General features: G+C 43.9%; 3 protein-coding genes and 1 long non-coding RNA gene across 6 annotated transcripts in view; 2 read left to right on the top strand and 2 right to left on the bottom strand.

Annotated features, from left to right (window-relative positions):
- Positions 1-9690, top strand: part of zgc:77784 (uncharacterized protein LOC402947 homolog) — a 61190-nt gene extending 51500 nt beyond the window's left edge. The window contains exons 16-26 of the mRNA XM_053872044.1: positions 406-583; positions 1903-2115; positions 3110-3152; positions 3222-3358; positions 3417-3695; positions 4749-4878; positions 5797-6086; positions 6251-6367; positions 7727-7906; positions 8238-8359; positions 9012-9690. Coding sequence (XP_053728019.1) covers positions 406-583; positions 1903-2115; positions 3110-3152; positions 3222-3358; positions 3417-3695; positions 4749-4878; positions 5797-6086; positions 6251-6367; positions 7727-7906; positions 8238-8359; positions 9012-9023 — 1701 coding nt within the window. The 3' untranslated portion in view covers positions 9024-9690. The remainder of the gene's footprint in view (positions 1-405; positions 584-1902; positions 2116-3109; positions 3153-3221; positions 3359-3416; positions 3696-4748; positions 4879-5796; positions 6087-6250; positions 6368-7726; positions 7907-8237; positions 8360-9011) is intronic.
- On the bottom strand, positions 1-17663 carry LOC128763350 (uncharacterized). 2 transcript variants are annotated; one of them, XR_008415638.1, is made up of 8 exons: positions 17520-17663; positions 16821-17003; positions 16011-16185; positions 10146-10343; positions 8985-9085; positions 8215-8365; positions 4740-4832; positions 1-4560 (listed from the first exon to the last, which is right to left on the bottom strand). It is a non-coding gene; the product is annotated as an uncharacterized LOC128763350 (long non-coding RNA). The 2 variants fall into 2 exon arrangements; XR_008415639.1 differs by having other exon boundaries at positions 16821-16997.
- Positions 14756-18330, top strand: lim2.3 (lens intrinsic membrane protein 2.3). Its single transcript, XM_053872066.1, has 5 exons — positions 14756-14898; positions 16032-16218; positions 16859-17008; positions 17949-18083; positions 18145-18330. Exons 2-5 carry the CDS (start codon positions 16044-16046, stop codon positions 18204-18206), a joined length of 522 nt encoding a protein of 173 aa, XP_053728041.1. The 5' UTR covers positions 14756-14898; positions 16032-16043; the 3' UTR covers positions 18207-18330.
- A 96-nt stretch (positions 18331-18426) lies between these two features.
- On the bottom strand, positions 18427-22471 carry hspa8b (heat shock protein family A (Hsp70) member 8b). Of its 2 annotated transcripts, none has more exons than XM_053872064.1 (9): positions 22302-22471; positions 21309-21521; positions 20886-21091; positions 20672-20824; positions 20043-20598; positions 19781-19983; positions 19503-19701; positions 18814-19046; positions 18427-18740 (listed from the first exon to the last, which is right to left on the bottom strand). In XM_053872064.1, the coding sequence occupies exons 2-9, from the start codon at positions 21511-21513 to the stop codon at positions 18543-18545; spliced, it is 1953 nt and encodes a 650-aa protein (XP_053728039.1). In that variant the 5' UTR covers positions 21514-21521; positions 22302-22471; the 3' UTR covers positions 18427-18542. The 2 variants fall into 2 exon arrangements, with proteins under 2 accessions (XP_053728039.1, XP_053728040.1); XM_053872065.1 differs by having other exon boundaries at positions 22255-22401.
- Between the last annotated feature and the right edge of the window lie 1566 nt (positions 22472-24037).

Raw genomic sequence — 24037 nt, 5'->3', positions numbered from 1 at the left:
GACAGTTTAAAAGGTGTGTTAAACTATATATTGTTTCATGTTTTATAATAGTGTATTTTATTGAACTATCATTTATTTGATCCTTCTTCATGAATGTAATAATAATCCAGTAATCCCTAGAAAGTATGAAAAAAAAAATCAATTTGGAGTTTGGAGGAAGTTGCCATTTGAGCTGCAGGAAATGGCACAAGTTGATGAAAAAAGAAAGTTGTCCCACAGTAGAAACTGACCAAAAATGTCCGTAATGTCTTAAAAATGGACTTCTGGTTTTGTCGTTAGCTGAAGATAAAAACAAAACAAACAAAAAAAGATTGTTGCAGGTCAGACATGGTTGCAGCGCCACGCTCCAACAATTCGGCCCCATCAATATTCAAACGTTAACTGGGCTTGTCATGCTGCCATCAGGTCTGGTGTGTGGGCAGCGATGTGCATCAGGAGACGCAGATAAACCGGACGGTGGACGGGGCGGTTCTGTCCATCCTGCTGACGGGCCTCCTGCCGGACGTCCGCTACACCGTCACCGTGGCGGCTGTCACCGGCCTCGGAGTGGGAGCCCAGAGCTCGGCCGTCAGCTTCCGACTGGGTAAGTCAGACAGACGGTTATTGATGCCGTGGATCAGTCAGACGCCTTCTGACAGGTGGTTCTGCTGGAACGAGTGAGGGGACAGGAAGAGGGTCTGAACTGCAGTCCTCATCATGTGACAGCAGGTGGCAGTAGGGTTCTGGAACTGGGCTGGAGATGTGGCTTCATGAAACAGCATCCTCATTTTCTGAGCTCAGTAGGTGGCGCTCTCGGTTTAAAAATGATGGGAGATTTCATAGAAATGGTTCAAATCTGAAGGTTTTTGAGCGGAGAGTGCCACATAGGATGCTGTTTCATGAAGCCTCATCAACCCATCACTATGGAGCTTGCACAACACAGACAGACGGAGCAAATGAGAATGGGTGTTCGTTCCACCACAGAGCGATGAAACTTCAAAAGTCAGATAGATACAGGCGACGACATGTCCTTGGTGAAGGTCAATATTTTAATGCTGAATACTTCGTTCAATACTAACTAAAATCTAATGAGAAAAAAATGGAAGGTATATTGATGAAAACATAACATTTACAAAGTGATACTAGTTCAATAACTGTAACCTATTGTCATGCAGTAACACTGTCTTTTAAGTACTGATATTATGTTAAAAGTCATGGTATTTTTAGGCTTAAAAAATGGTGCAAAATAATTATGAAAAATTAAAGGTTGAAGTCACGGAATTTCAGAAAGGTTGAACCAAAACCTACTGTTTTTAAAGTTTGTACATGATACTAGAAATGTTCTTGTTAAAGTTAAAGCTAAAAAAAAGAAAAAGGTGATATTTTAAATATAAAGCGAATTTTTTTTTTTTTCTTTTGAGGCTCCTCACTCACTGGCTGCCTGTGACGCCACCTCTGAATCAGCAGCTATTTTTAGGAGCACTGTTGGGAAATACTCTCATGGACTTCCTTGCAGTGTTGGATGGTGAAATCAATATCACTCTGATCTGCATTAAATATGAGCTTCCTGCTGCGGCGCTGAGATGAGTGAAAGGCTGTTTGTTGGCCGCCTCAGGTGGCAGCAACAACAGTGTCAAGTCAGTCCACGGTGATCAATAACTTCTTCTCATGGAAACCGTTGAACTGAATAGTGTTCAGCAGCATTTGAATTCTCTTGTGCTTGGTGTTGAACTAAGGTGTTTTTCCTGGGAGACATCTTTGGAAGAAAACTGCTGGGTCATGGTGGCACTGCACTGGGGGGAGTGAAATTAGAACGTTCATTGACTGTTGATGTTTGTGAATGATGAATGAAAATGTGTCGAATCCCAAAACCATGTGGCCAGGTTTAAGAGTGAACAAAAGGATTTCTTAACTCTCCTGCAGCTCAGCCGGCGTCGACCACCCCGGTGAAGAAAAGCAGCGACCTCAGCATCTCGGAGCAGATCACCAGCGTGGTCCGGCAGCCGGCCTTCTTAGCCGGGCTGGGCGTGGCCGCCTGGCTGGCTCTGGTGGGCTTCAGCGGCTGGTTCTACTGTCGCCACCGCCGGAGGAAGCAGCTGGGTCACTACACCACTTCCTTCGCCTACACACCAGCCGGTGAGTGCAGCGCCTTCAGTGATGGAGGCTGTTGTGGAAGTGATGCTCAACCTGTTTTCACTGGTCATCCAGCGACTGGCTCCACTTCCTACTGCTGCTACTACTATTGCAACCCCACCCACTGCTCTGACTTCTAACACTGAAGCTTTAAAACTAGTACTTATTTGATCCCTGATCACAAACATGACGGTTACAACCGACTGACCAAACTTTACTTTGCTCAGGATCCAGCTCCGACTGAGTGTGTGGAGATATAATCCCTCCATCTGGTCCTCAGTCTGCTCCATGCTCTCCTCCCAGCAGGACATGAGTTCTGTGTCCACTACAGCTACAAGACTTCTCTTACCAGTCCGTCCAATATTAAACTATTTTACCAGCAAGCATTCAGAAATACTTGACTTTTCATCACCATCTGGGCTGCCTTTTGCTGTACTTTTGTAATATCTACATTTATAGTTACCATTCACAGACGCTGTGAAGGTGGAGACAACAGCCTTCCATCTCCCTGAAAGAAATACAGGGAATTATCATAATTTAATCATAATATTAAAGAGGTCTCACCTAGACAAAATTGAATGTTCATGTCTTTTTCATAAATGCAGTTGTACATGAATTTGGAAAATTCAAGGTGTGTCTCAGTATATATTGTTTTATGTTTCATAACAGTGTACATTGAATTTATATTTTATTGAAATATCATTTATTTAATCCGTCTTCATGAGTGTAATGATAATCCAGTAATCCAAACCAAAGAAATGAGAAAAATCCCTAGAAAGTATGAGAAAAATGGAGTCATAAAAAAATCCAGCATATAAGAAATGTGTATTTACTGAAATACATTTCTTGATTTTCGAACAATGCTGCTCCCTCCGAGGGAACTGTGTACTAGTGCTATCTTATTAGGCAACGGGCAGTCTGAGTATTTGCTGAGTTGTCAACTCTTCCAAGTTATTCGCTGCAGTTTATTGATTCAGTCAAAACCTTCTGCCTCCAGCTGGCTTTGCTCACAACGAAGGATCTGGGATCATCAACGGAGGGTAAGGTTGTCCAGTCTCCAAATCATTCTCACCATGTTGTTTTTTTAACGCTGAGTTTGTGTGTCCCAGACCCGGCATGCTGGGCTCCAACATGGGCACCTACCCCTGGCTGGCTGACTCCTGGCCCACACCCAACCTCACGCTCACCAGCAAGGAGTCGGTCAACTGCTGCTCAGGCAAACTGGACGCCGAGAGATTCTACAACAGTAAGAGAATCGGACACTGAAGCGGAAGCGAACCTCACTAATGGTTGCTGCTCTACAGCTATCAGCATCTCCAACTTCCCGAGCCACTCGGAGAAACGCAGCACGGCGTCCAACGACAGCCCCATCTACAGCACCATCAACACGGCGGCGGACGAGGAGCTGCTGGCCTACTACGACACCTACACCAGCGCCAGCTACAAGCAAGGCCCGGACCCTTACAGCAGCAACCCGGTCCTGTCCAACAAGGCGCTGGAGCAGGAGCTGGAGCAGTGGACGCTTCAGTCGGCAAAGTCCGGCTCGGAATACGCCAAACTCCAGTATAACAAGAAAAGCAATGGTGAGTTCTCAAACTTTCAATCTGCCATCAGACCCACTTGATCATGGAGTTGAGTTGGAGCCAAGTTTCATCAGGGAGCGCTGCAAACGTGAAGCGCGAGGCTTGTTGCCATGGTGACTCATAATTTGGTGCACCTCGTGCGGCGATTTATAACAATGGCTTATCTTTGACTGCCAAAACACACTCCTTTTAGAATCAAACCGTTTCATTTTGCGAGACCTTCGGGGACGTGCAGCAGCCAAGGATGAGCGGGCGATGAAAGCCTTCCAGAAGCGATAAATAAAAACCGTAATTGTAAACGCAAGGCGCCTTAAATAGGCAAGACAATGTCCCACATCTGAAATTCCCTCAGAACCTTGCGAGGGAAAACCATCGCAAAGACGTTGGTGGTGTGTGTGAGGACGACGCAGGATTTAAGGATGACATACCGGTCGCTCTGACAAATCTTTTAAAAATCCTGACTTCACCGGGAGAGACCACCATCAGCATGCACCATCATCTCCGCACCTCTCCAGGTGCTGCACTTTCTCGGCAAAAAGGACGAAGATATCTCACTGACCCTCACCAATGCTGGACAGCAGAGGTCCAAAGGTGACCAGACCAGTCTGCAGTCTCACCACACCACAGCCTGACACCTAATCCTCTGAGGCTTGTGTTCTTCATGGATCATCTGAGGAGCAGTTTCCCTCCTCACTACTCACCTTTCCATCAGACATGCTACTCATAGCACAGCTTCAGCGACCAGCAAAGCCTCAGACTTCTTCAGACCTTCTAGTACTTTGGCCTCTTCAGCATTCGTTAATGTGGAGATGGAGGAGACCAACAGGCTGCTGAGGAAGGATGGTACCAGCACGGTTTGTCAGAGCTAGAAAGGAGGACCAGGAGCTTCATTTGAAAGTGAACTGTGGCAGATACACCTTCAGACTCAGGGCTGAAGGCCTCAGCCGAGTTAAATCATCTCTCTCTGTCATGTATCTGATGCTCACATGAAAGTCTCTACTCTCATGTATGTTTCTACCTATAGAAGAGCTAATGTTGCTGTACCTTTCACAGATAAACTGGTGAGGCAGAAGTCCACCGGCTCCTCGCCTAAGTTGCCGCCACTCACATGGGTGGACGTCTTGTCACTTCCTCTTCCTGCAAGCAAACAGCCGAGCAGTGAGAGCAGAGAGGAACAGCGCAGGTGAGGCGGCACTGAGGAGCATTTCATCTGGAATCCCTTTTCTCTTGCGCTGAGCGCGCAAAGACCTTTTTTTTAAACCGTCAACGTTTGTTATTACAGTCATCTCCCCACAACGCAGATCAGAGAGACTGAAGGCAGATGGGTATTAAACCCTCCGCCAAGACTGTCAGCCTCAACCTGATGGAAGTTTCTCGTCAGGAGACTTTTCAGGCCGACAAACATCGTGTCCACTGCCGTCAAGTCGGACGAGATCTGAGCTCGTGAGGAGGCTCCGTCGGCTCTAATGGCTCCTGACAGATTGGACTGTAGCTGGGTGGGATTGGAGGCTTTTAACTGGGCCGCGTCGTCTCTAATGACATTAGGCGTCATGTGACAGAGTGGGTTAGTGCTCCTCATCCTCAGTGACATGTCCATCATCAAATTAGCCTTGATGGCTCTGATGTGACAGCATGAGTCACGGCCGCGGCCATGGCGCTCGACGAGACGGCTCTTTCCTTATGGAACATATTAGACTTCTTTTGTAAAAAATGTCAGTGAAACTTTGGGGCCCCGCACTGAACTGATCACTCACACTGGTGTCTTCAAGTACAGACTTGGGCATGTTAGGAATGTGGTGCTGGTCTTCTATCCAGACCTTCAAGTCTGAACAGTCCGCACAGCAACATTCGGTTGCATTCAGTTCCGAGCGTCGCCTTCCTTCTCATTCGAAGTAGCAGCATTTTGAAAGGATTTATCTTTGCTTTTGATAAAAGCTCTGAGCTGCAGAGAAGTTGGTGGCTGGCACGGAACATTTCATACAAGGCCACCAGACCTCTTCATAGAAATCAAGTGTTAAAATGAAGTTTTCTGAAAGATTCTGGTTGATCACGAAAGCTGTTGTTTAAAGTTCAAGAGAAGTGAAACGCTGGTGTTCTGCAGCTCGGAGGAAGAAGAAGACTGGTGTCCACCGCTTCCAGCTCGGACTTACCTCCTGGACGCGTCCAGGGAGGAGCTATCCAGCCTGACCTCCAAACCAGATGAGCTGTCGTACACCTCAGGGCTAGCGTCGTCCCCTCGGCGGGAGGCTGCGGAGCCCGGCGGCAGTCCGCGCCTGCAGCACCACGTCTCCCAGTCCAACCCTGATCTGTTTACCACCAAGGCCAGCGGCGGTGAGATGTACCACAGCAGCCAGTGGGCGGACACCTTCAAGGCGGACAGTCTCGGCAAAGGTCAGTCCAGCTTCTTCCTCCCAGCACAGGAAGTGTCATGTATAATTTAGATGAAGCCAGGGCACAGACTCCTGGTGAAAATCCTGTCGGATGGTTTCAAGAGTGTTTCTTAGCCCGCCCCCAACAGCTTCATGCAGCGTGACATCACTGCGCTCTCTTGTCAGGACAATCTCCTGGGTGCGCAGTAGAACTGAGTCCTGGAGCATCCGCCAACAGATCCAGGGCTAAGAAGAAGAGCATGAAGGAAGGTCCGGCCAGGCGAGAGCTGCTCGGCCAAGCAGGTACCGTCAACACTGGAACTCACACACTAAAGCTCTGCCTCAACATTATTATTACTTATTGTCTGCTACGCCGTGTCATTCAGAGACTGGAAAACTGTTTCAAATAATTTCATACAAAAGCCATGGAATCCCAGAGAATCCCGAGGTTCTCACACTTGAGTTGAGGATGTAGTGTAATGGTGTTGACAGATGAAGCCGCAGCACAAACAGCTTTACACGCGGAACCTCCTTGACAGTGGCAGTCGACGACTTTCCCATCAGCCTCGACCGTCATCTGTGTTTAGCGCTAATTAGTCTCAGTCAGGCGCCCGGGGGTGGGGGGGGTCGGAGGTGGGGACGAGTCTGCCACTGCCTCACCTCTAATCTGCTCCAGAGACGACGGCTTATTTGCCAACACAATCGTATTGATCGCAGTGTGGCCCCGCGAGGCTGCAGCCAAGAGTCAAAGTCACTAAAACCTGGGAAAATCCACGAATAAACAGTTGGGACGATTGTGGAGTGCGTTTTCGGCCCAAGGTTGCAACAGGGAGACACGTCAACTGCAGTCAAAGCTAAGCTTTGGTGGAGGAATTTGCTGTCCTTTTTGAGGGACCTCAAACATGACGACCACATGCAGTTCATTCCTTGTTGAGCCGACAGTTTTGACATCTATTGAATTGGTAACAAGAGCATCTTACATCCAACAAGTTTGGGGGACATAACAGGGACCTGCACCATGAGCCGCCCAGTCATAATGTTATATCTGATTTCTAGATGGCAACAGAAATGATAAGACTTTGGAACATGACTTCTCCCACACCCGATTTTACCCGGACGGTCTTGCACTGTGCCCAGTGTGTCTCCTGCCTCTGCCCCTGTGTAGCTGGGACATACTCCCGCTAGTGACATTCTCATTGAAGGAATCACGGTTTCCACTACATATGTACAAGAATGACATAGCATTCCATATTTTTTGGGGGGTGGGGGAAGGATGCTGGGAATAATAGCTTATTGACAGCTACTTTAGGAGACATAGATTTATAACAAAACAGTGGCTTCTACTCTACGAGTTCTTCTGCGAGTGTTAAAAAGCGGCACGTCTTCTCGGGTTAATCTGACCAGGTGTTGCCATTGAACCACTGACCCAGTGTTGGTTATTATCCAGCTACCCATTTATTTCATCAGCAGTCAGTCACTCTGTGCTTGGGACTGTGGTGCCTTCCATGTCAGCGTCAAAGGCTGTGAATCACCACAACAACGCAGCACCTGCACTCTCAGCCACATACTTTCAATTTCAATCACGTTGCCTTTTTGTGAATGTTGCCAGTAGATGAAATCAATATTCCCATTTCTCTCTTGTTTATCTGCACTCGTATCCAGAACTCCCCCCTCCTCCGGCGCCGCCACCTGCCGACAACTCCCTGCAGCTCCTGGCTGACATTTTAAGCCGCAACCGAACCGACGGTGAAAAGAAAGAGGGGAGCGGCTCGCCCTCGGTTCCCAGGAAGGGGGAACACTTTTCCCCGCACAGACGAGGACCGGCCAAGTGGTCATCACAGGGTGTGTAGTAAGAAGTCACGCTGAGTAAATAACTTTGAAATGTTGTTGTTGCTCTGAGCGGCTGCACCGAAGAACTAAAAGAACATTTCTGCCCCTGCAACACGTCTTGTCTGAACAGCTGGACTTCAAATGGATGTGTTTTAATATTGCGATGCTTCATGCAAATCCCCTTTGGTGCAGAAAACAACAACAGCATGGGCAGTGTTTGCACACATATTACTTCTATGCTTCTCCGAGAGGCGGGGGGGTCTCCACCAGTCTGTTCCATCACTTACGGCTTAACCTATATAAAGCCGGCTCTGACTCACCCTCATTTCTTTGTCGTCTGCAGATGAGACTTTAATCCAGCACGGTCAGTCAACCCTCCAGCAGAAGACACAGATGTCAGGCTACGGATCCCTGGGTGGAGGAGTCTTCCCCAGAGCCTCCGCTGCTCCCAAGAGCAGAGACCAGGTACGTCTGGAGCAACAATAATGTCTCGGTCAGTTCAACAATAAGTCAGTCAAAAAAAGAGATTTGTTATCTTGGAAGTACCATTTAATTATACCAATGGTAAACATTATAATGTAAATCAATTAAATTAAATATCAATTTTATATATTTTATTTATTGGTTTATTTTTATATATTTTAAACAATGAAATGCTGGACACAATATTAAAGGATGTATCATAAATTAAAAAATAAATAAGACTAAAGCTGAGGCTGTATTAGCTCCTGCATCACAACAAAAATGGTGTCAGGAACCAGTAGTGAAGATGTGACAGACCGATGATTCCAGACTGTTGTGAGGATCCAGGAGTTAAAAAATGTCTATAAATGAATAATGAAGAATGTATGACAGTAAGAATGTAAGTAAAACATCTGAACTCTGAAGTGTAAATTATCCAGTTGACTGACTGGTTTGAAGAAAGTCGCAATAGAAAAATGCGTCTTTTCTTTTTTTTAGCCTTTAAATTAAAGCAGCATATCACATTGAAAGCTATTAACCAATATTTTAACACAGTGATAATTCAAAAAAATCTTGGAAAGCTGTTTACCAAGTGACACATGATGAGAGGTACCGACTGGAAAAGTACCTCACTGTTCTTGCTGTTCCCTTTCAGAACCTCATCTGACGCCCGTCCTCTTCCTCCCTGGCTTCCTCGTCCAGTCTGTTCCCATGGCTCTGATCAAAAAACTGAAAGGAAAAAAAAAATCATCACAGCTTGCCATCTGCCTTTTCCTAAACTCTTCGTGTCCAAGACGTCCAGAGTGGACACAGGATCTGAGCTGTTCCATGGAGTCTCAAGTCCAGGCTGATCCTTGCACGTAACATGTGCGCGTACGATCACGTTACGCTGCTTAGTAACGCCTGTGTCACATGAAAACCATTTGATCTTAATGTTGGAACCGTGTTGCGGATGTCTCGAGAGGACTTGTTAATGATGAAGAAGACTTTTTCCCTCCATCTGTTAAGAAACTGCGACCCATGAACTTGATACCAGGCCAGACTCCAGACCGTGGTTTCCGTTTGTGGTTCCATTAAAGGCAGCCAAAGATCAAGCGCATGGTTACGACGCTCACCTCCGCCGTCCGCTCACTCCCACAGTGATATTGTCCCGCAGTCAGTCTTCAGATTAAATGGTGAACACGTGTGACTCGGATTTTGTTTCTCTCTGTTTATGATGTTACAGTGTTGATCGAGCTCTACGTGGGAAACGACATTCGATTTATGTTTGTTTTCTTCAACAGTGGAATTGGAGTGTTGGTGCAAGGCTACACAATAAACGCTATGTGACTTCATGATGAAGACATTTTTGACCAGCCACTTTGTAAACACAACCATCCAGCTAGCAGTTAGCAGTGTAGCATCTATCGCCAACATATACAGTGGAACCTCGGTTCTCGACCACAATCCGTTCCAGACGGCCGTTCGAGAATCGATTTGTTCGAAATCTGAATCGATTTTTCCCATTACAATGAATGGAAAAAGAAATAATGCGTTCCAAGCCTTAAAATGGGCTTTTTCCGGCTTTTTTTTCGGGGGCGTTCGAGTTCTGGATTTTCGTTCGAAATCCAAAGCAAAAAAATCTGTAAATTTTCATTCGAACTCTGATTTGTTTGAAGTCTGTGACGTTCGAAAACAGAGGTTCCACTGCAACATATATCCTGAGTATCACCCTCATTTTTGACCTGATAAAGATGTGTCTTATAAATGAGCGTATCTTTCTGTTGCTGACACAAAAACGATGACTCACCTGGCGCATAAATGCTAACAGCAGCAGTGTTTGAGCTTGATGTAAAAAGAGCATTCTAGGTTCTGGTCATGGGACTCCTACATGAGCCGACCCTAGAGGAGCACTGGGATCGTTGGAGTGACCGTCACTGTAGATGATCTGTTCTGGTCTGTGTTGCAGCTTTAGTTGTCCAGCTTTGACTTGACCTCACCATCATCACTGGAGAGAAGGTTGTTGGTTAGACAACTCATCACAGACAGAAGATAAAATGGCTCCATATTGACTAAACATCGACCCATCTTGACGCAAAATATAAACATCTACTGCCCTCACCATTTCTGCTCATGACTTTTCTCAGTTAAATGCCTGATGTCCTTCGTGTGAACCAGTTAAAGATCTTGTTAGAAGAGAGGCATAGGCTCCAAAATTATGATTGAGATATTGGATTCAGGTGAGAGGTAGTTTCGAAAAGGTTGGTGAGTCCTGGACTACAGCTTCTGATTCACAGTTCCCGCGACAGCAGCAGCCGCACACGTAAAGCTGTGAGTATTCCTCCAGAAGAAGGGACAGAAAAGATACTACAGGTAATGATTCAAACAAGCAATGATGCTCTTCACCTCAAGATGGCGCACAAACAGGATTTTTGCTCAGAGGTGAATGTCTAGCTTTCAGTTGAAATTAAATAATCTTTAATGAATCCAAATATTTTGTCTCAGAAGTTAAAATCTATTCATTTAATGAGAGTTATTATTAGTTCTGTCTGGTCTGTGAGGTTGAAGGATTTTATTAAATATTGAATTTGAATATAAAACTTAAAAAGTACACAAACCAAATACTATTAAAATAGACATTAAAAAATGATATCTAAGTTGGACTTTATTTTTCTAACGGTCAGACTTCATACAAACAACCCGCAGCCAATAGGAGTGACTTGGAACACCGGTGACTCGTGTGGTTGGTCTAGACCACCAGGAATTGAGCTGGAAGCAACAATCCAGTCACCGCGCTGGTACATTGATCCTTGATTCCTGTGCCGAACTACATACGGTTTCACCCACTGCTGCGTCCCAGTCAAAACACAATCCATAATTTACTCTTTTCATGTAAATGACTTCTATTTTTTGTCGTGTAAATAGACATATGTTGATCAGATGTGATATTATTATTCCGCAGAGATATTTTTGAGGAAAGTGGAGGAAGGTGATGAATGTATTTTCTGTTGATGCCGGCCAGTTTGGGAAAGAAAGCAGGCAGAAAATGTGTCAGTGAATCGATCATGAGAGCAAGTGTGTGGCTCTGTGCATGTTTTATGATCTCATCTCTGCGTGGCTGTGTTGTGCGCTTTCCCTGTACATCACCAGTCTGTTTCAGGATTTTTTAAAATGCTCAATAAAACATTTGTTACTAAAACTGCGTCCGTCCTGAGTGAATTACTGGCAGCGCTGTGATGTTTGGATGCTGAGCTCCACCGCACTTCTGTGCACTGAAATGACCCTCCAACTGCTCAATGGAATGAAGACTGCATCACTGAGAAAACACTGCCGTGATTCGTGGGTCGAAGAAAGCAAGAAGGTGAAAACCCCAGACTACCAAACAACAAAATGATCATTACCCGCCTTTGATTTAGTTATTATGAGATGCCAGGAGTGATAGTATATGGACATAATTGTTAAATAATTTTGGAAAAAGAAATCCAAATTCATATATGTTAAATAGGAAATAAATATATTCACTTTTTAATGTATTTATTACTATTTTAATTACCAAATTTTGACATTCTGGAGGGAAAAAAAGTGGATATATTTATTTCCATTTAACACATTTCCATTTAGCTTTTCTTTGTTTCTTTCCACTTTTTGTACCTCCACATTAATTTCTAGTCACTTTCCTTATTTAGTTCTAGCTTTATCTCCACATTTTGACACTCATGTAATGCTAAAAATATTGCTCAGTAAAAACAAACACTACTACAATACAGTATATAAATAAATATACTAAAATAATACATCACAAACATGTCATGTTTTAAATTCACATGTATTTAAAAAATGAGGATTTTTTTTAAAAGCCCCATTGAAAAGACTAATTATTACTAGTTATTTTTGACACTTTTGGCTGCATCACAAGAGCGACAATATTTGACCTTTAATTTACTCCATCTGTTTTGTGAGCTGATCGTTGTTGGGCAGAAACCAAACATGAATCACTGTTTTTTTTGTTTTGTTTTTTTGTTGCAGGTGGCACGCAAACATGATCCAGGAGCTAAATAAAAGACAAAGTTTAGCAGAGTGGATGACTAGAGACCCAAACTGACAGAACAAAGTTACACAGACGGATCTGAGAGGGAATCTGCCTCAGTGGGAGGTCACGCCGTGTTTGTAAAAACAAATAATAAATACGAGGCTGATTGGAGCGGTGACAAGTGGCTTTTGGCTCAGAGAGAAAAGCACAAAAGCGGGATGAAGTTCAGACTTTTCACTGGAGCCACAGTTTGTAATCTCTCCGTCGTAACAAATGAATCACAAGAAGAAAACTGGCTGACGTCTTCAAACTGTTGTGAAAGTTGCTCCCGCTGACAGCAGGATACTTTCATCTGGGTTTGAAAAAGACTGTGCCACTCGCCTGTCTCCATGGAGGAGATGCTAAAGTTCTGCAGTCACTTGGCGTGTGGAGGCCATGTTGGCCTGCCTGCCTGTTGGCTGGGACCTGCTGCTCTCAGCAGACTGCAGGATGAGGGTTAGCTGGTTAGTTTCAGGTTTGTACAGTACGTGCAGGTCTGTTGAGCCGCACACAGATGGCTCGTCGCTCAGCAACACCTCACGTCTTTCTAAAAATCACTCCAGCTTCTGAGGCTTTGGCTGGTCTCTCGGCTCCCAGGAGCCTGAAGTTAGTGTTTGTCAACTCATTTTTCAGCTGAAGTTGCAGTTACTACTCAAGACTAAAGACTAAAGCACAACTCTTAAAAACAAAAACGTGTGCTCTTTGAGTTCTGATCATAGTGAGCTTAGTGACTGAGAGACTCTTTCGTCGCCATTGTTCCTGGACATCTCGTCGCCATACATGCGTCTCTCTCCATGAGTAGAACATACTACTTATACTTACATACTACTCTGTTTTATACATTCTAATATTACTTTTTACCACCATCGTCTCTCCTTTTTCCATTTTACAGTACATAAATACTTTTCAGAGGACTATATATACATCTGCTGCAACTACTTTCCCTGTCTACCTAGGGATGTGTTGATGCTTCATGAAACCTTGTCCTCATTTTTAGAGCCCACTAGGTGGCACTCTCTGGCCAAAAATCTTTACATTTCTATGAAATCTCCTGTCATTTTTAAACACAGAGCGCCGCCTACTGGGTTCTGAAAATGAGGATGTGGTTTCATGAACTCTCAGGTCATAGTATTATTAAGAAGCAGAAGTTGGACTACAAGTTGATAGTAGTGTTCTACTGTACCTACCACCACTACTTCAAATAGACAGAACCAGAAAGTATAACTGGAATGTCTATGTTTCAACTACTACAACACCATGTTGTTGAACTACACACATACATTGAACATTATTATATTATATTATATTATATTATATATATCATTATATTATCCATTATATCATAACCGTTTGATCAGATGACTACAGAAATGAGATACAAAAACATATTTTTCCAAAGTTCAACTAGTCCGACTAAATATAACTGGCCAAAGGCTGTAAAAAGTGTATTGAATATGGTCGCAGTCAAATACATTTACGATCTTACCACTAGCTTTCAAATGCTGGACCGTTATAAAACAAATTTCATTGGTTACATGAGGAAATATTAAAAGGCCTAATCCATGGATAAACATCATTAGGTCCCGGATTCATGGTTAGAAAATCTGGATGTTTCAATTTTTACTAAAAGTTGCCATCTAGTGGCCAGAGAGGAGAACTGCATCTCTGCAGAGTGGCTGAACTTGATCTTAGAAGAGGAATTGAATGAGCATCGCAATGTTTGTGATGGAAATGTTAAATCACGATCACTGGGAGTTGAGACACATGTTAAGAAGTAACATGACAAAACACATCACACAAGTTATTCACTCACGTTTACACCGGTTGATTCTGGGACCCTGTAAAAAGCACCAGTTGTATCTTAATAGTATGTCTTATATTAATAATTGTTCTTTAATATGACACTTTTAATGGATGCATCTTATAAATGTTGGACTAAAAAAGTTTTTAATAAATGCAAGTTGTAACTGTGAGTAAATAGTGTCATAAAAACTGTAACATAAGAGATTCAACATGCATGAATGGACGCCTTTTTCAAAACAAATGCATCATTCAGTATCATGTTCCCTTCACACCAGGGCACATTGGAAGAATCCATCAATTCCCCTTCATGTTTTGGACCCATCATTGTTCCAGAACGATGGAGAACAGCAACTTTCGACGTGAAATATCGTCTCCACCGCGTGGACATTTCCCAACAATAACAACATTATTGCTGCTCACGACTTCTGAATCAGAAGCTCCGAGTCATCACTATTACCCAGTTGTGTGCAGCGCTTTTACGTTTCGTGTTCTCAGCAGATTCCCTGAAACACAAAACTCATCCCCCCGTGATTGGTGGCGGCCCAGCGGGCTCTTTTGTCCCCCGCCGGCCTGTTTGTTCGCCCCGCTTCCTTTGAACCAACAAAACTTTCCTGCCACTCTGAGCAACACCTGGCTCTGTGGCACAAACGTCAAATATTGGATTCCATTTAACCTCAAGTAAAACACAAAGGTGAGTGCACCATTTTTTTAATTGTTACTGGAATAAGCAGTGAAATTCAGCTTCTTTTCTTCAAATTTTTATTCTTTGGAAAGAGTAACTACAACGTAGGGAATCTCTTCAGTTCCTCCTTTCAGCAGTAAATGTGAGTCACAATATCGTAAATGTATTATGCTGCAGAAGACTAATAAAAAGTCTAGTTAAAATGCAAAGTACATATTTGAATTACCTTAAAAAAAATGACTTAAATGTGCGACTTACAAATAATGTGTGCATGTGTGAGTACACAATTACACTGCCGCAACTTTTACAATACTAGAAATATAGTACATAGATTTCAGTATATTATAATATTGTGAGTGTTATTTTAATCTCTCTATACAATTATTATTATTGACACAGATGTCTTTCACCACAGTTACCGGAACTTTATTTCTTAGCACTTCCACTCCATGTGTCCACCACTAATACTATCACGTATATTTCAACTACTCTTACCACAGTTTAAACAAATACTTCCAGAACTTTTACTCTGCAATAATACATAATTCATGACAAGATGTTTGTAATTTTCATACTAAAACTAAAAAAAATACATACAGATACACATACAAAATACATATACAGTAGTACTTCAACTAGACTGTTTTCACTACTAGTACAAACTGTTACTGCAATTCCAGCAACTTCTACTCCATATATTACCAACGTAGCTCATTCCACAAGTTCTATGTTAATAATACTCAGATAATTAACCAAGAATGCTGGGGTATATTGTATTACAACTCTGATGGTTGATATTTCTACATTCTAGGGGACTGTTATTACAACTAAGTCCTATATAGCTACACATACTGCAGCAATATTTCTGCCAATACATCTACAGTTCTCTCAATAAATTGGCAAATAATGAAAAGCAACTGTCAGTAGGAGCAGGCTTCTCTTATGAGCAGACTATAAAAGGTCAGTCGAGCATGTCTGCTTCGATATTCCACAATCCCATCTGTCCCACTCTAATGTTGCAGCCGCCGACAGAATAACTCCAGTATTGTTTTATTCATTCACGGCTCTGGAACAACAGGCACTGGATGTAATTGGCGCTGCAGATGTGGCGTGTCTCTGACCTGCTCTCTTCTCCGTGTCAGTCCCTGGTCAGGATGTACAGCTTCATGGGAGGAGGCTTGTTCTGCGCCGGAGTGGGCAACATACTCCTCATCGTCTCCACGGCAACGGACTATTGGATGCAGTACCGTCACTCCAGCAATTATATGCACCAGGGCTTGTGGCGCTACTGTGTGCCTGGGAAATGCATGACACACACAGACAGCATCGGTGAGAGAGACTCATTCACAGAAAGAACTAAAGCTTCCAGCTCAAACCGGTCAGACGTATAAAACAAAAAACACTTTCTTTGGGTCCAAAAAGTCACAAACTTTTGTTGTCCTGCAGTCCAAATACGTTTTTAAAAACCCAGGTATGTGTATGGTACTTGATGTAAATGAAAGATGAACTGATATACTGATACTGATACCAAAGATATGACTAAAACTTGCAGAGAACTATACATTTTTTCAAGCATTATCAACCCAAGCGCATTTAAGAGTGCACATCTGATAAGTATGACACTGTGTAGGCAGGCTTCTAACCTGCGTGTGAGCATTAGCCAGCACTAATGGCACCACTGATGAGTGTGTGTGATACTGTCGATCCACTCTACCAGTGAGTGAGTGAGTGTGAGAGAGAGAGGGCCAGAGAAGCAGTCGCCAAGTGTCCTCATCGTGCATGGATATCTGTGTGTGAGCCCTGGAGGTGCAGGTGTCAGTCCGCGATGTTGGTGTGTCTAAACTGACCAGTGACTGAGTGAGCTCCTTTGCCAGAGATTACACCCCTCTAAATGTTATTCCAGTGTTTGACATGTTTTAACTCCCTCTCACCTCTGAACTGACATCAGCGTTCCTTTTCCGCTGCTCAGCGTACTGGGATGCCACGCGGGCTTTCATGATCCTCTCCTTGCTGGCTTGCTTCATCGGCATTGTGATCGGGGTCATGGCCTTCATCCACTACTCCTCTTTTGATGGCTTTGACAAGACGTTTGCTGCCGGCATCCTCTTCTTCATCTCATGTAAGTCATGCGCAGACAAATAAAACAATGGAGCATTCAGATACAATTAAAACAGTTTACACACACACACACATGTATATATATAGAGAGAGAGGGATAGATAGATAGATAGATAGATCGATAGATAGATAGATGGGATAGGATGGATGGATTGATGACAGACAGACAGACAGATAGATAGATAGATGATATATATATATATATATATATATATATATATATATATATATATATATATATATATCAGAACATTGTCAAACCTTTTATTGTTACTATTAAATCTGTGGACAGACATTTGTGGCAAAATACGGTTTGACTGACACTTCCTTAATTTCCGAAAAACTGGGACACTTGCTTGAGAAGAAAGCCAAAGACTTAACCTCAAAATATAGTCTCAAACACACACAAATAGTGTGGACTGTGACCTACCATGTCAGGCTGCGATAGCACAGAATTAGCCTATTAGCTTCATGTGAATTAGCAACGGTGAGTTAGCTTATTCTAGCCTCACCTGCGATGTTTATGTAGGTTTTCCCCATTTTGGTGAGCTCCAGCAGCTGTTCCCAGACTTAAATAAACTTTAACATGAAAAAAAAAAACAACTAAAAATGGAATTTAAATCTACCGCGACGCCACTACAAACGTTCTGTCGTCACATCAGTTTCCGACCAATGCGTACTTAAAAGAGGCGGGTTTAGACAGGATTTCATTGGCTGTTGCTTCCTGTCAATCTTCTGCTTTGCAGGAATTATCTTTTTTTTTTTTTCCAATTTTTTAAAGTTAGTTAGAGTTAAAAAATATTGTTTTTTTCCCAGTCAAGGCAGATTTAATTGTTTAAAAATAATAATATAATAAGTAATAAATGATAATGATGAATTTGTCCTGTAATTGGCCTCTGTTCTGATGTATATTCTGTCTGACTCCACTGAATCTGCTCCAGGTTTCTTTGTGCTGCTGGCCATGGCTGTCTACACTGGAGTGACAGTCAACTACTATGGCAAACGCTATGGAAACTGGCGCTTCTCCTGGTCGTATATTATGGGCTGGGTGGCAGTGGTGCTCACTTTCTTCTCAGGTGTGTCACACAAAAGCCTCTGGCGCCGTCCTTCCGCTGACCTTTGACACTCGTCTCCCAGGTATCTTCTACATGTGCGCCTACCGGATGCACGAGTGCCCGAGAAACTCCAGCTCTCGCTGACCCCTACAGAACGTCACCACTACAGTCCAGACGTGGTCCATTATCTCCGTGACAACGCGAAGCATGTGACTGTCGCCACTTTTGTCTGTAATGCTGCAAAAAAGCAAAATTAAAGGCGGGTAAATCATTCCCCGACTGGAAGTTTGAACTGAACGCAGAATTATTTCGTCATCTTCAAATGCAGCGGAATGAATGTGAAATATCACACACAAGAAACAGATTATTCTGAACCTTCTCTTTATTTCATACAAGCCCCAGTCACAAACTGCAGCGAGACACTTGCACAACGGATGGAGAATGAGTTGCAGACTGATGGAGACTGTGCTGTGAGCAGGATTAGTCGACCTCCTCGATGGTGGGACCAGAGGAGGCTCCTCCTCCGGCTGAAGCTCCGGCTCCCGGGAAGCTTCCGGGCATCCCCCCTGGCATCCCCCCCGGCACTCCTCCAGCATCTTGGTACATCTTGGTGACAATGGGGTTACACAGGGACTCCAGCTCCTTCCGCTGATGGTCAAACTCCTCCTTCTCTGCAGACTATAGAGGGGAGCGTGTTTAAAATAGGACCAGCCACCGGCCACGTGACGTCACAGGTTCCTGAGATTCCTACCTGGTTGACGTCCAGCCAGGCGATGACCTCTTTGATCTTCTCCAGAATCTTGTTTTTGTCTTCATCGCTGATCTTTCCTTTCACCTTATCGTCCTCGACAAAGGACTTCATGTGGAAGGCGTAAGACTCCAGGTTGTTCTTCGCCGCCACCTTTTCTCTCTGCTTATCGTCCTCGTTCTTGTACCTCTCGGCTTCGTTGACCATTCGCTCAATGTCTTCCTTGCTCAGGCGACCTGTTGGGGGCAGTGTGGAGCGTTGACTTCAGATGAAAATACACTTCACCCCTAGGTTGCAATCAATATACTTCATAAAAGTAGCACAGTGCAAGTAATTACACAGCAGTTTCGAGCTTAAAACTGCCCAAAATACAAGTGCCATCCGACTTACAACTTACTTACGGGATTGGTTCCAACCAACGTGTCGTAATTCATTTTGGATGTAAGTTTGGATGTAGTGGTAGATGGCTGTGTGAGAGTGAGATGCTGGGATACTGTGCTGCTGTAGCTGTTGCACGTGATGCCAGACATTGGATAAAAGAAAAAAAAAGCATCTGCTGGTCGTGGTCGTAAGTACGGGTGGATGTAAGTCGAGCAGGTTGTAAGTCGGATGTTACTTGTATGAGGGAAACCTTTTTTCTCCTTTGAAAGGTTGCATTGTGTCATTGAAAGAGGGAGAGGAACCTGACTGACCTTTGTCATTGGTGATGGTGATCTTGTTCTCCTTGCCGGTGCTCTTGTCCGCCGCAGTCACATTCATGATCCCGTTGGCATCAATGTCAAAGGTCACAGTGATCTGGGGGACACCCCTTGGTGCTGGTGGGATTCCAGCGAGCTCAAACTTTCCCAGAAGGTTGTTGTCAGCGGTCATGCCTCTCTCTCCCTCAAACACCTGTGGACACCCAACACCGTGCTCATCCTTTGCTGAAGAACAATGGGTTTCAGTGAGGCAGTTTTGGCAGAGATGGTACCTGAATGAGGACGCCGGGCTGGTTGTCGGAGTAGGTTGTGAAAACCTCGCTGTGCTTGCAAGGGATGGTTGTGTTTCTCTTGATGAGCACGGACATGACCCCTCCTGCGGTCTCGATGCCCAGAGACAAGGGGCTGACATCCAACAGCAGCAGGTCCTGGACATTCTCAGACTGGTCTCCAGACAAGATGGCGGCCTGGACAGCTGCAGCAGATTTATCAGTTCGCAACATGGATTCTCGGTGATGACAAAAAATCTCGTACCTGCGCCATAGGCCACGGCCTCGTCCGGGTTGATGCTCTTGTTCAGCTCTTTACCGTTGAAGAAATCCTGCAGCAGCTTCTGGATCCTTGGGATTCGAGTGGAGCCACCGACCAAAACCACGTCATTTATTTTGCCCTTGTCAAACTTGGCGTCACGCAGGGCTTTTTCCACCGGGTCCAGCGTGGCGCGGAACAGGTCCCCGTTGATCTCCTCGAAGCGGGCTCTGGTCATGGACGTGTAGAAGTCGATGCCCTCGAACAGAGAGTCGATCTCGATGTTGGCCTGAGTGCTGGAGGACAGCGTGCGCTTGGCCCGCTCGCAGGCCGTGCGCAGGCGCCGCACCGCCCTCTTGTTGTCGCTGATGTCCTTCTTGTGCTTACGTTTGAACTCGCCGATGAAAAAGTTGACCATGCGGTTGTCAAAGTCTTCGCCGCCCAGGTGAGTGTCGCCCGCAGTGGACTTCACCTCGAAGATGCCATCCTCGATGGTCAAGATGGAGACGTCGAAGGTGCCGCCGCCCAGATCGAAGATGAGGACGTTACGTTCGCTTCCAACCTGATGAAGTCGAATGGAAAGCGCTTTCGCATGAAATTCTGCGACTCTCCTGCCGTCACCCACCGTATCCTACCTTCTTATCCAGCCCATAAGCAATAGCGGCGGCTGTCGGCTCGTTGATGATGCGAAGAACGTTGAGTCCAGCGATGACTCCGGCGTCTTTGGTCGCCTGCCGCTGCGAGTCATTAAAGTATGCTGGGACCGTCACCACCGCGTTGTTCACGGTCTGCAGGGAACACATTGATTTAACAAGGCTCACGGTGTTTGGGGTCGCTGCCGAGCTTCACCTTGCCCAGGTACGCCTCCGCGATCTCCTTCATCTTCAGCAGCACCATGGAGGAGATCTCCTCCGGATAGAAAGACTTTGTTTCTCCCTTGTGCTCCACCTGAACTTTGGGTCTGGAGTGATCATTCACCACTTTGAAGGGCCAGTGCTTCATGTCAAGTTGCACCAGGGAGTCATCGAAATGACGTCCAATCAGGCGCTTCACATCTGACCAATAACAGAAAGGCAGCTGAAATTCTATCGTTCATGTAGCTATGATTCGTTTACGAGAAACAACTTGAGAAAAAAAAAACATATTTATTGAATAGAACTAAAATAAGTATATAAAAATTATATATATATATAAAAATAAAACTAAAAAATCTTTAGTTTCACACTTTCTATCAAGTAAAATATGTCATACTCTTTCAGTCATTTTTCTTACCAAACACTGTGTTGGTTGGATTCATCGCCACCTGGTTCTTGGCCGGATCCCCAATCAGCCTCTCCGTCTCGGTGAAAGCAACGTAACTGGGCGTGGTCCTGTTGCCCTGGTCGTTGGCGATGATTTCCACTTTTCCATGCTGGAAAACTCCCACGCAGGAGTAGGTGGTGCCCAGATCAATACCGATGGCTGGTCCCTTCGACATGCTTGCTACTGTAACACACAGACGCAAGACATTTCAGACACAGCCGTGTCTTCACCCAACACAACTGAGGGCAACGCTCCCGTCTTCTCTGTGGTCAATGAGGCTGCTCCTTCGTGAATAACTGATCTTATTTTTGGTGAGTGAGCAGCGTGGAGTAACTCTGTCCCAGTGAATTTAATTTTACAGACATATGCATGTATGTATTTGTATTTAAACGCCACAAAAAATAACAGGGTTTGGTTTAGCCTGCGACCCGTGAGTTTGACAACCAATGATCGGCAGCACCAAACACTTTGGTCTGCCAGAAACATGGTGTCGTGGTCAGAGCTCGAACTTTAGATGATTCCAGTGTTACTCCTCACTCCATCTAAAAAATACATGTCGCTTAAATGCATTAAACACAGCTGTACTATCATCTCTGCTAATAACACTAAATAGATAACAACAGAAATATTGACAAAAAAATAACCTGCCTGTGTTTATCCAGTTTCTATGCGAAAGCAAAATGAAGAGGAACATGAAATGCTTTTTACCAGAAAGGTATTCAGGGTGTGTCTTTGGTGTGGTTATGCAACCAGCAGAAACAGCTCAAATTTGCCAAAATCTGTAAAATTATGACTCAAATAATTGACCATTCCAGTCACTTTGCATTTGTGTCACCAGAATTATTTCGTAATATAAAAACAAAAAAGTAAATATCGGAAGTAGGAATGATGCAATACACAAGTGGATGTTGCGTACCTTAAACACGGTGAGTTTTAGGTGGAATTTTGGCGAAAGCGACTCACCTCCACTGGATGGCGAGACTCGGACGCGGAGCTTCTCCTGGAGGTGACTCGGAGCGGGTGAGTGACGGCAGGAGCGTTCACCTGGTCCGGGTTCTTCGCAGTCAGGAGTGTGTGGGACACGAGGAGGAGCCCTCACTGCTCCAATTAAAGAGCAGCATCCTCGCTCTGCTGGATTGTTTCGTCTGCCTGGATCAAGTTTCACAGGTTGTGCAAACACGTCAAAACTAGTTTGGCTGTCAGTTAGTTGCAGGATATGCCATGTTTGTCAAAAATGTGCTCGGGGGGGATTTCCATGGGTTCCAAAGCAAATGTAGTCTCACGCACTTGGTCACAACGCATGACTTTAACCCAGCGGACATCCTCCTGGTTCATCCTGCTGGGGTCAGCACAGGTACTGACCACTGCAGAGAGCAGTCTACAACATGCTCACGACAGGCTCAGTACTGTCACATACCTGTTACTCAACTGCTCGCTGTACATGTAAACATCCTTATCTGAATATGACAAAGTCAAGACGGATCACTGAGGCCGTGCAAACATCAAGACTGAAGAACGTCTGACGGCGGCGCCTTATTTACAAATGCTGTCTTTAACTTTCTAGAGTGTCATGGTGAAGACGGACGTCACATGCAGTCGTGACAACTTCTCTCATGAGTGGGGTTTGAGCTGCAGCTCTGACAGGAGAGCGAATCCAGTTGAGGGGGTTCAGGTGTTCAGCAAGAATGTCACCTGGTCGCCTTCCTTTGTTGGTCTTTCTGGCGCAACCAGTCGGGACTGGGACGACACCCAGAGGAAACCCCAGGACACATGAGCATCTCCAGCTTGAACCTCTTGGAATTCCTCCACAGAAACTAATGCTAAACTTCTGAAAGACTGTTGAACAGAACAGAAAATGATTGACTTTTACAGAATATTTAAATAGTACTTATGTACAGTATAGTACAAGATAGATATAGTTATTACAGTTTAATTAAGGAAATACATTTCTTTCTTATTTTTTCTGTGTTATTTAACTAGTTTTTCTACTTTTTCCACTTTTTATTAATATAAACTGGTTAAATTATAACAATCTAGTTTATATTTATTTGAATTGAATGTTATTTCTCAGGTGTCTTGTGCTATGGATGATAACTGCAACTTAAAAATAGTACTTTGAAATGTAAAATATAACTAAATAAAAAGTCAACAAAATGTATCCAAAGTAATGTTTCCACCCAATAATTAAATAATAACAATTTTGTTCTTGGCAATATGCGTATTTGTGTGTACTTTGAATTAGTTTTTCTACTTTTTCTTTCTTCATTAATGTAAAGTAATGAAATTGTAATTATTTCGTTTACATTATTTATTTTATATATATTTTATATTATAAAGTTTATATTCTGATTAATTTGTTTCTTAGGTGTCATATGTTATGGATGCTGACTGCAGTAGTACTCAAAACAATTTAAATAAATAAAATAAAAAGTGACTAAAACATAGTCAAAGCAGCATTCCCCTCAATAATTAATTAATTAATAATAATATTGTTCTTTTCTCGTTGCTTTTTAGGAGCCTAATGTAGCAAGGGATGCTAACTATAGCAACAGTTCTTTTTAGAAAAATATGAAGAGGAATTTACGTTTATTTAAATCTCCTGCAATATATCGGAATGGCATGAATGAATTACATTTGTATGACTTACACTCAAGTGTTTGACAAGTTAAAAATGTCATCCTCCTTATCTTATGACTTTT

The sequence above is a fragment of the Synchiropus splendidus genome, chromosome 8, assembly GCF_027744825.2.
Source record: "Synchiropus splendidus isolate RoL2022-P1 chromosome 8, RoL_Sspl_1.0, whole genome shotgun sequence".
Taxonomy (NCBI): Eukaryota; Metazoa; Chordata; class Actinopteri; order Syngnathiformes; family Callionymidae; genus Synchiropus; species Synchiropus splendidus.
The sequence above is the reverse complement of the archived record's forward strand: the minus strand, read 5'-3'. Positions and strand labels throughout refer to the sequence as shown.

Excerpts from the sequence above, each read along its gene's own strand:
- lim2.3 (XM_053872066.1), top strand. The coding sequence starts at position 16,044 with ATGTACAGCTTCATGGGAGGAGGCTTGTTCTGCGCCGGAGTGGGCAAC. Across the intron at positions 17,009-17,948 it reads CATCCTCTTCTTCATCTCAT|GTTTCTTTGTGCTGCTGGCC; the intron begins GTAAGTCATGCG and ends AATCTGCTCCAG. Across the intron at positions 18,084-18,144 it reads GGTGCTCACTTTCTTCTCAG|GTATCTTCTACATGTGCGCC; the intron begins GTGTGTCACACA and ends CTCGTCTCCCAG.
- hspa8b (XM_053872064.1), bottom strand. The coding sequence starts at position 21,513 with ATGTCGAAGGGACCAGCCATCGGTATTGATCTGGGCACCACCTACTCC. Across the intron at positions 21,092-21,308 it reads TCCAACCAACACAGTGTTTG|ATGTGAAGCGCCTGATTGGA; the intron begins GTAAGAAAAATG and ends GTTATTGGTCAG. Across the intron at positions 20,825-20,885 it reads CGGAGGCGTACCTGGGCAAG|ACCGTGAACAACGCGGTGGT; the intron begins GTGAAGCTCGGC and ends TGTTCCCTGCAG.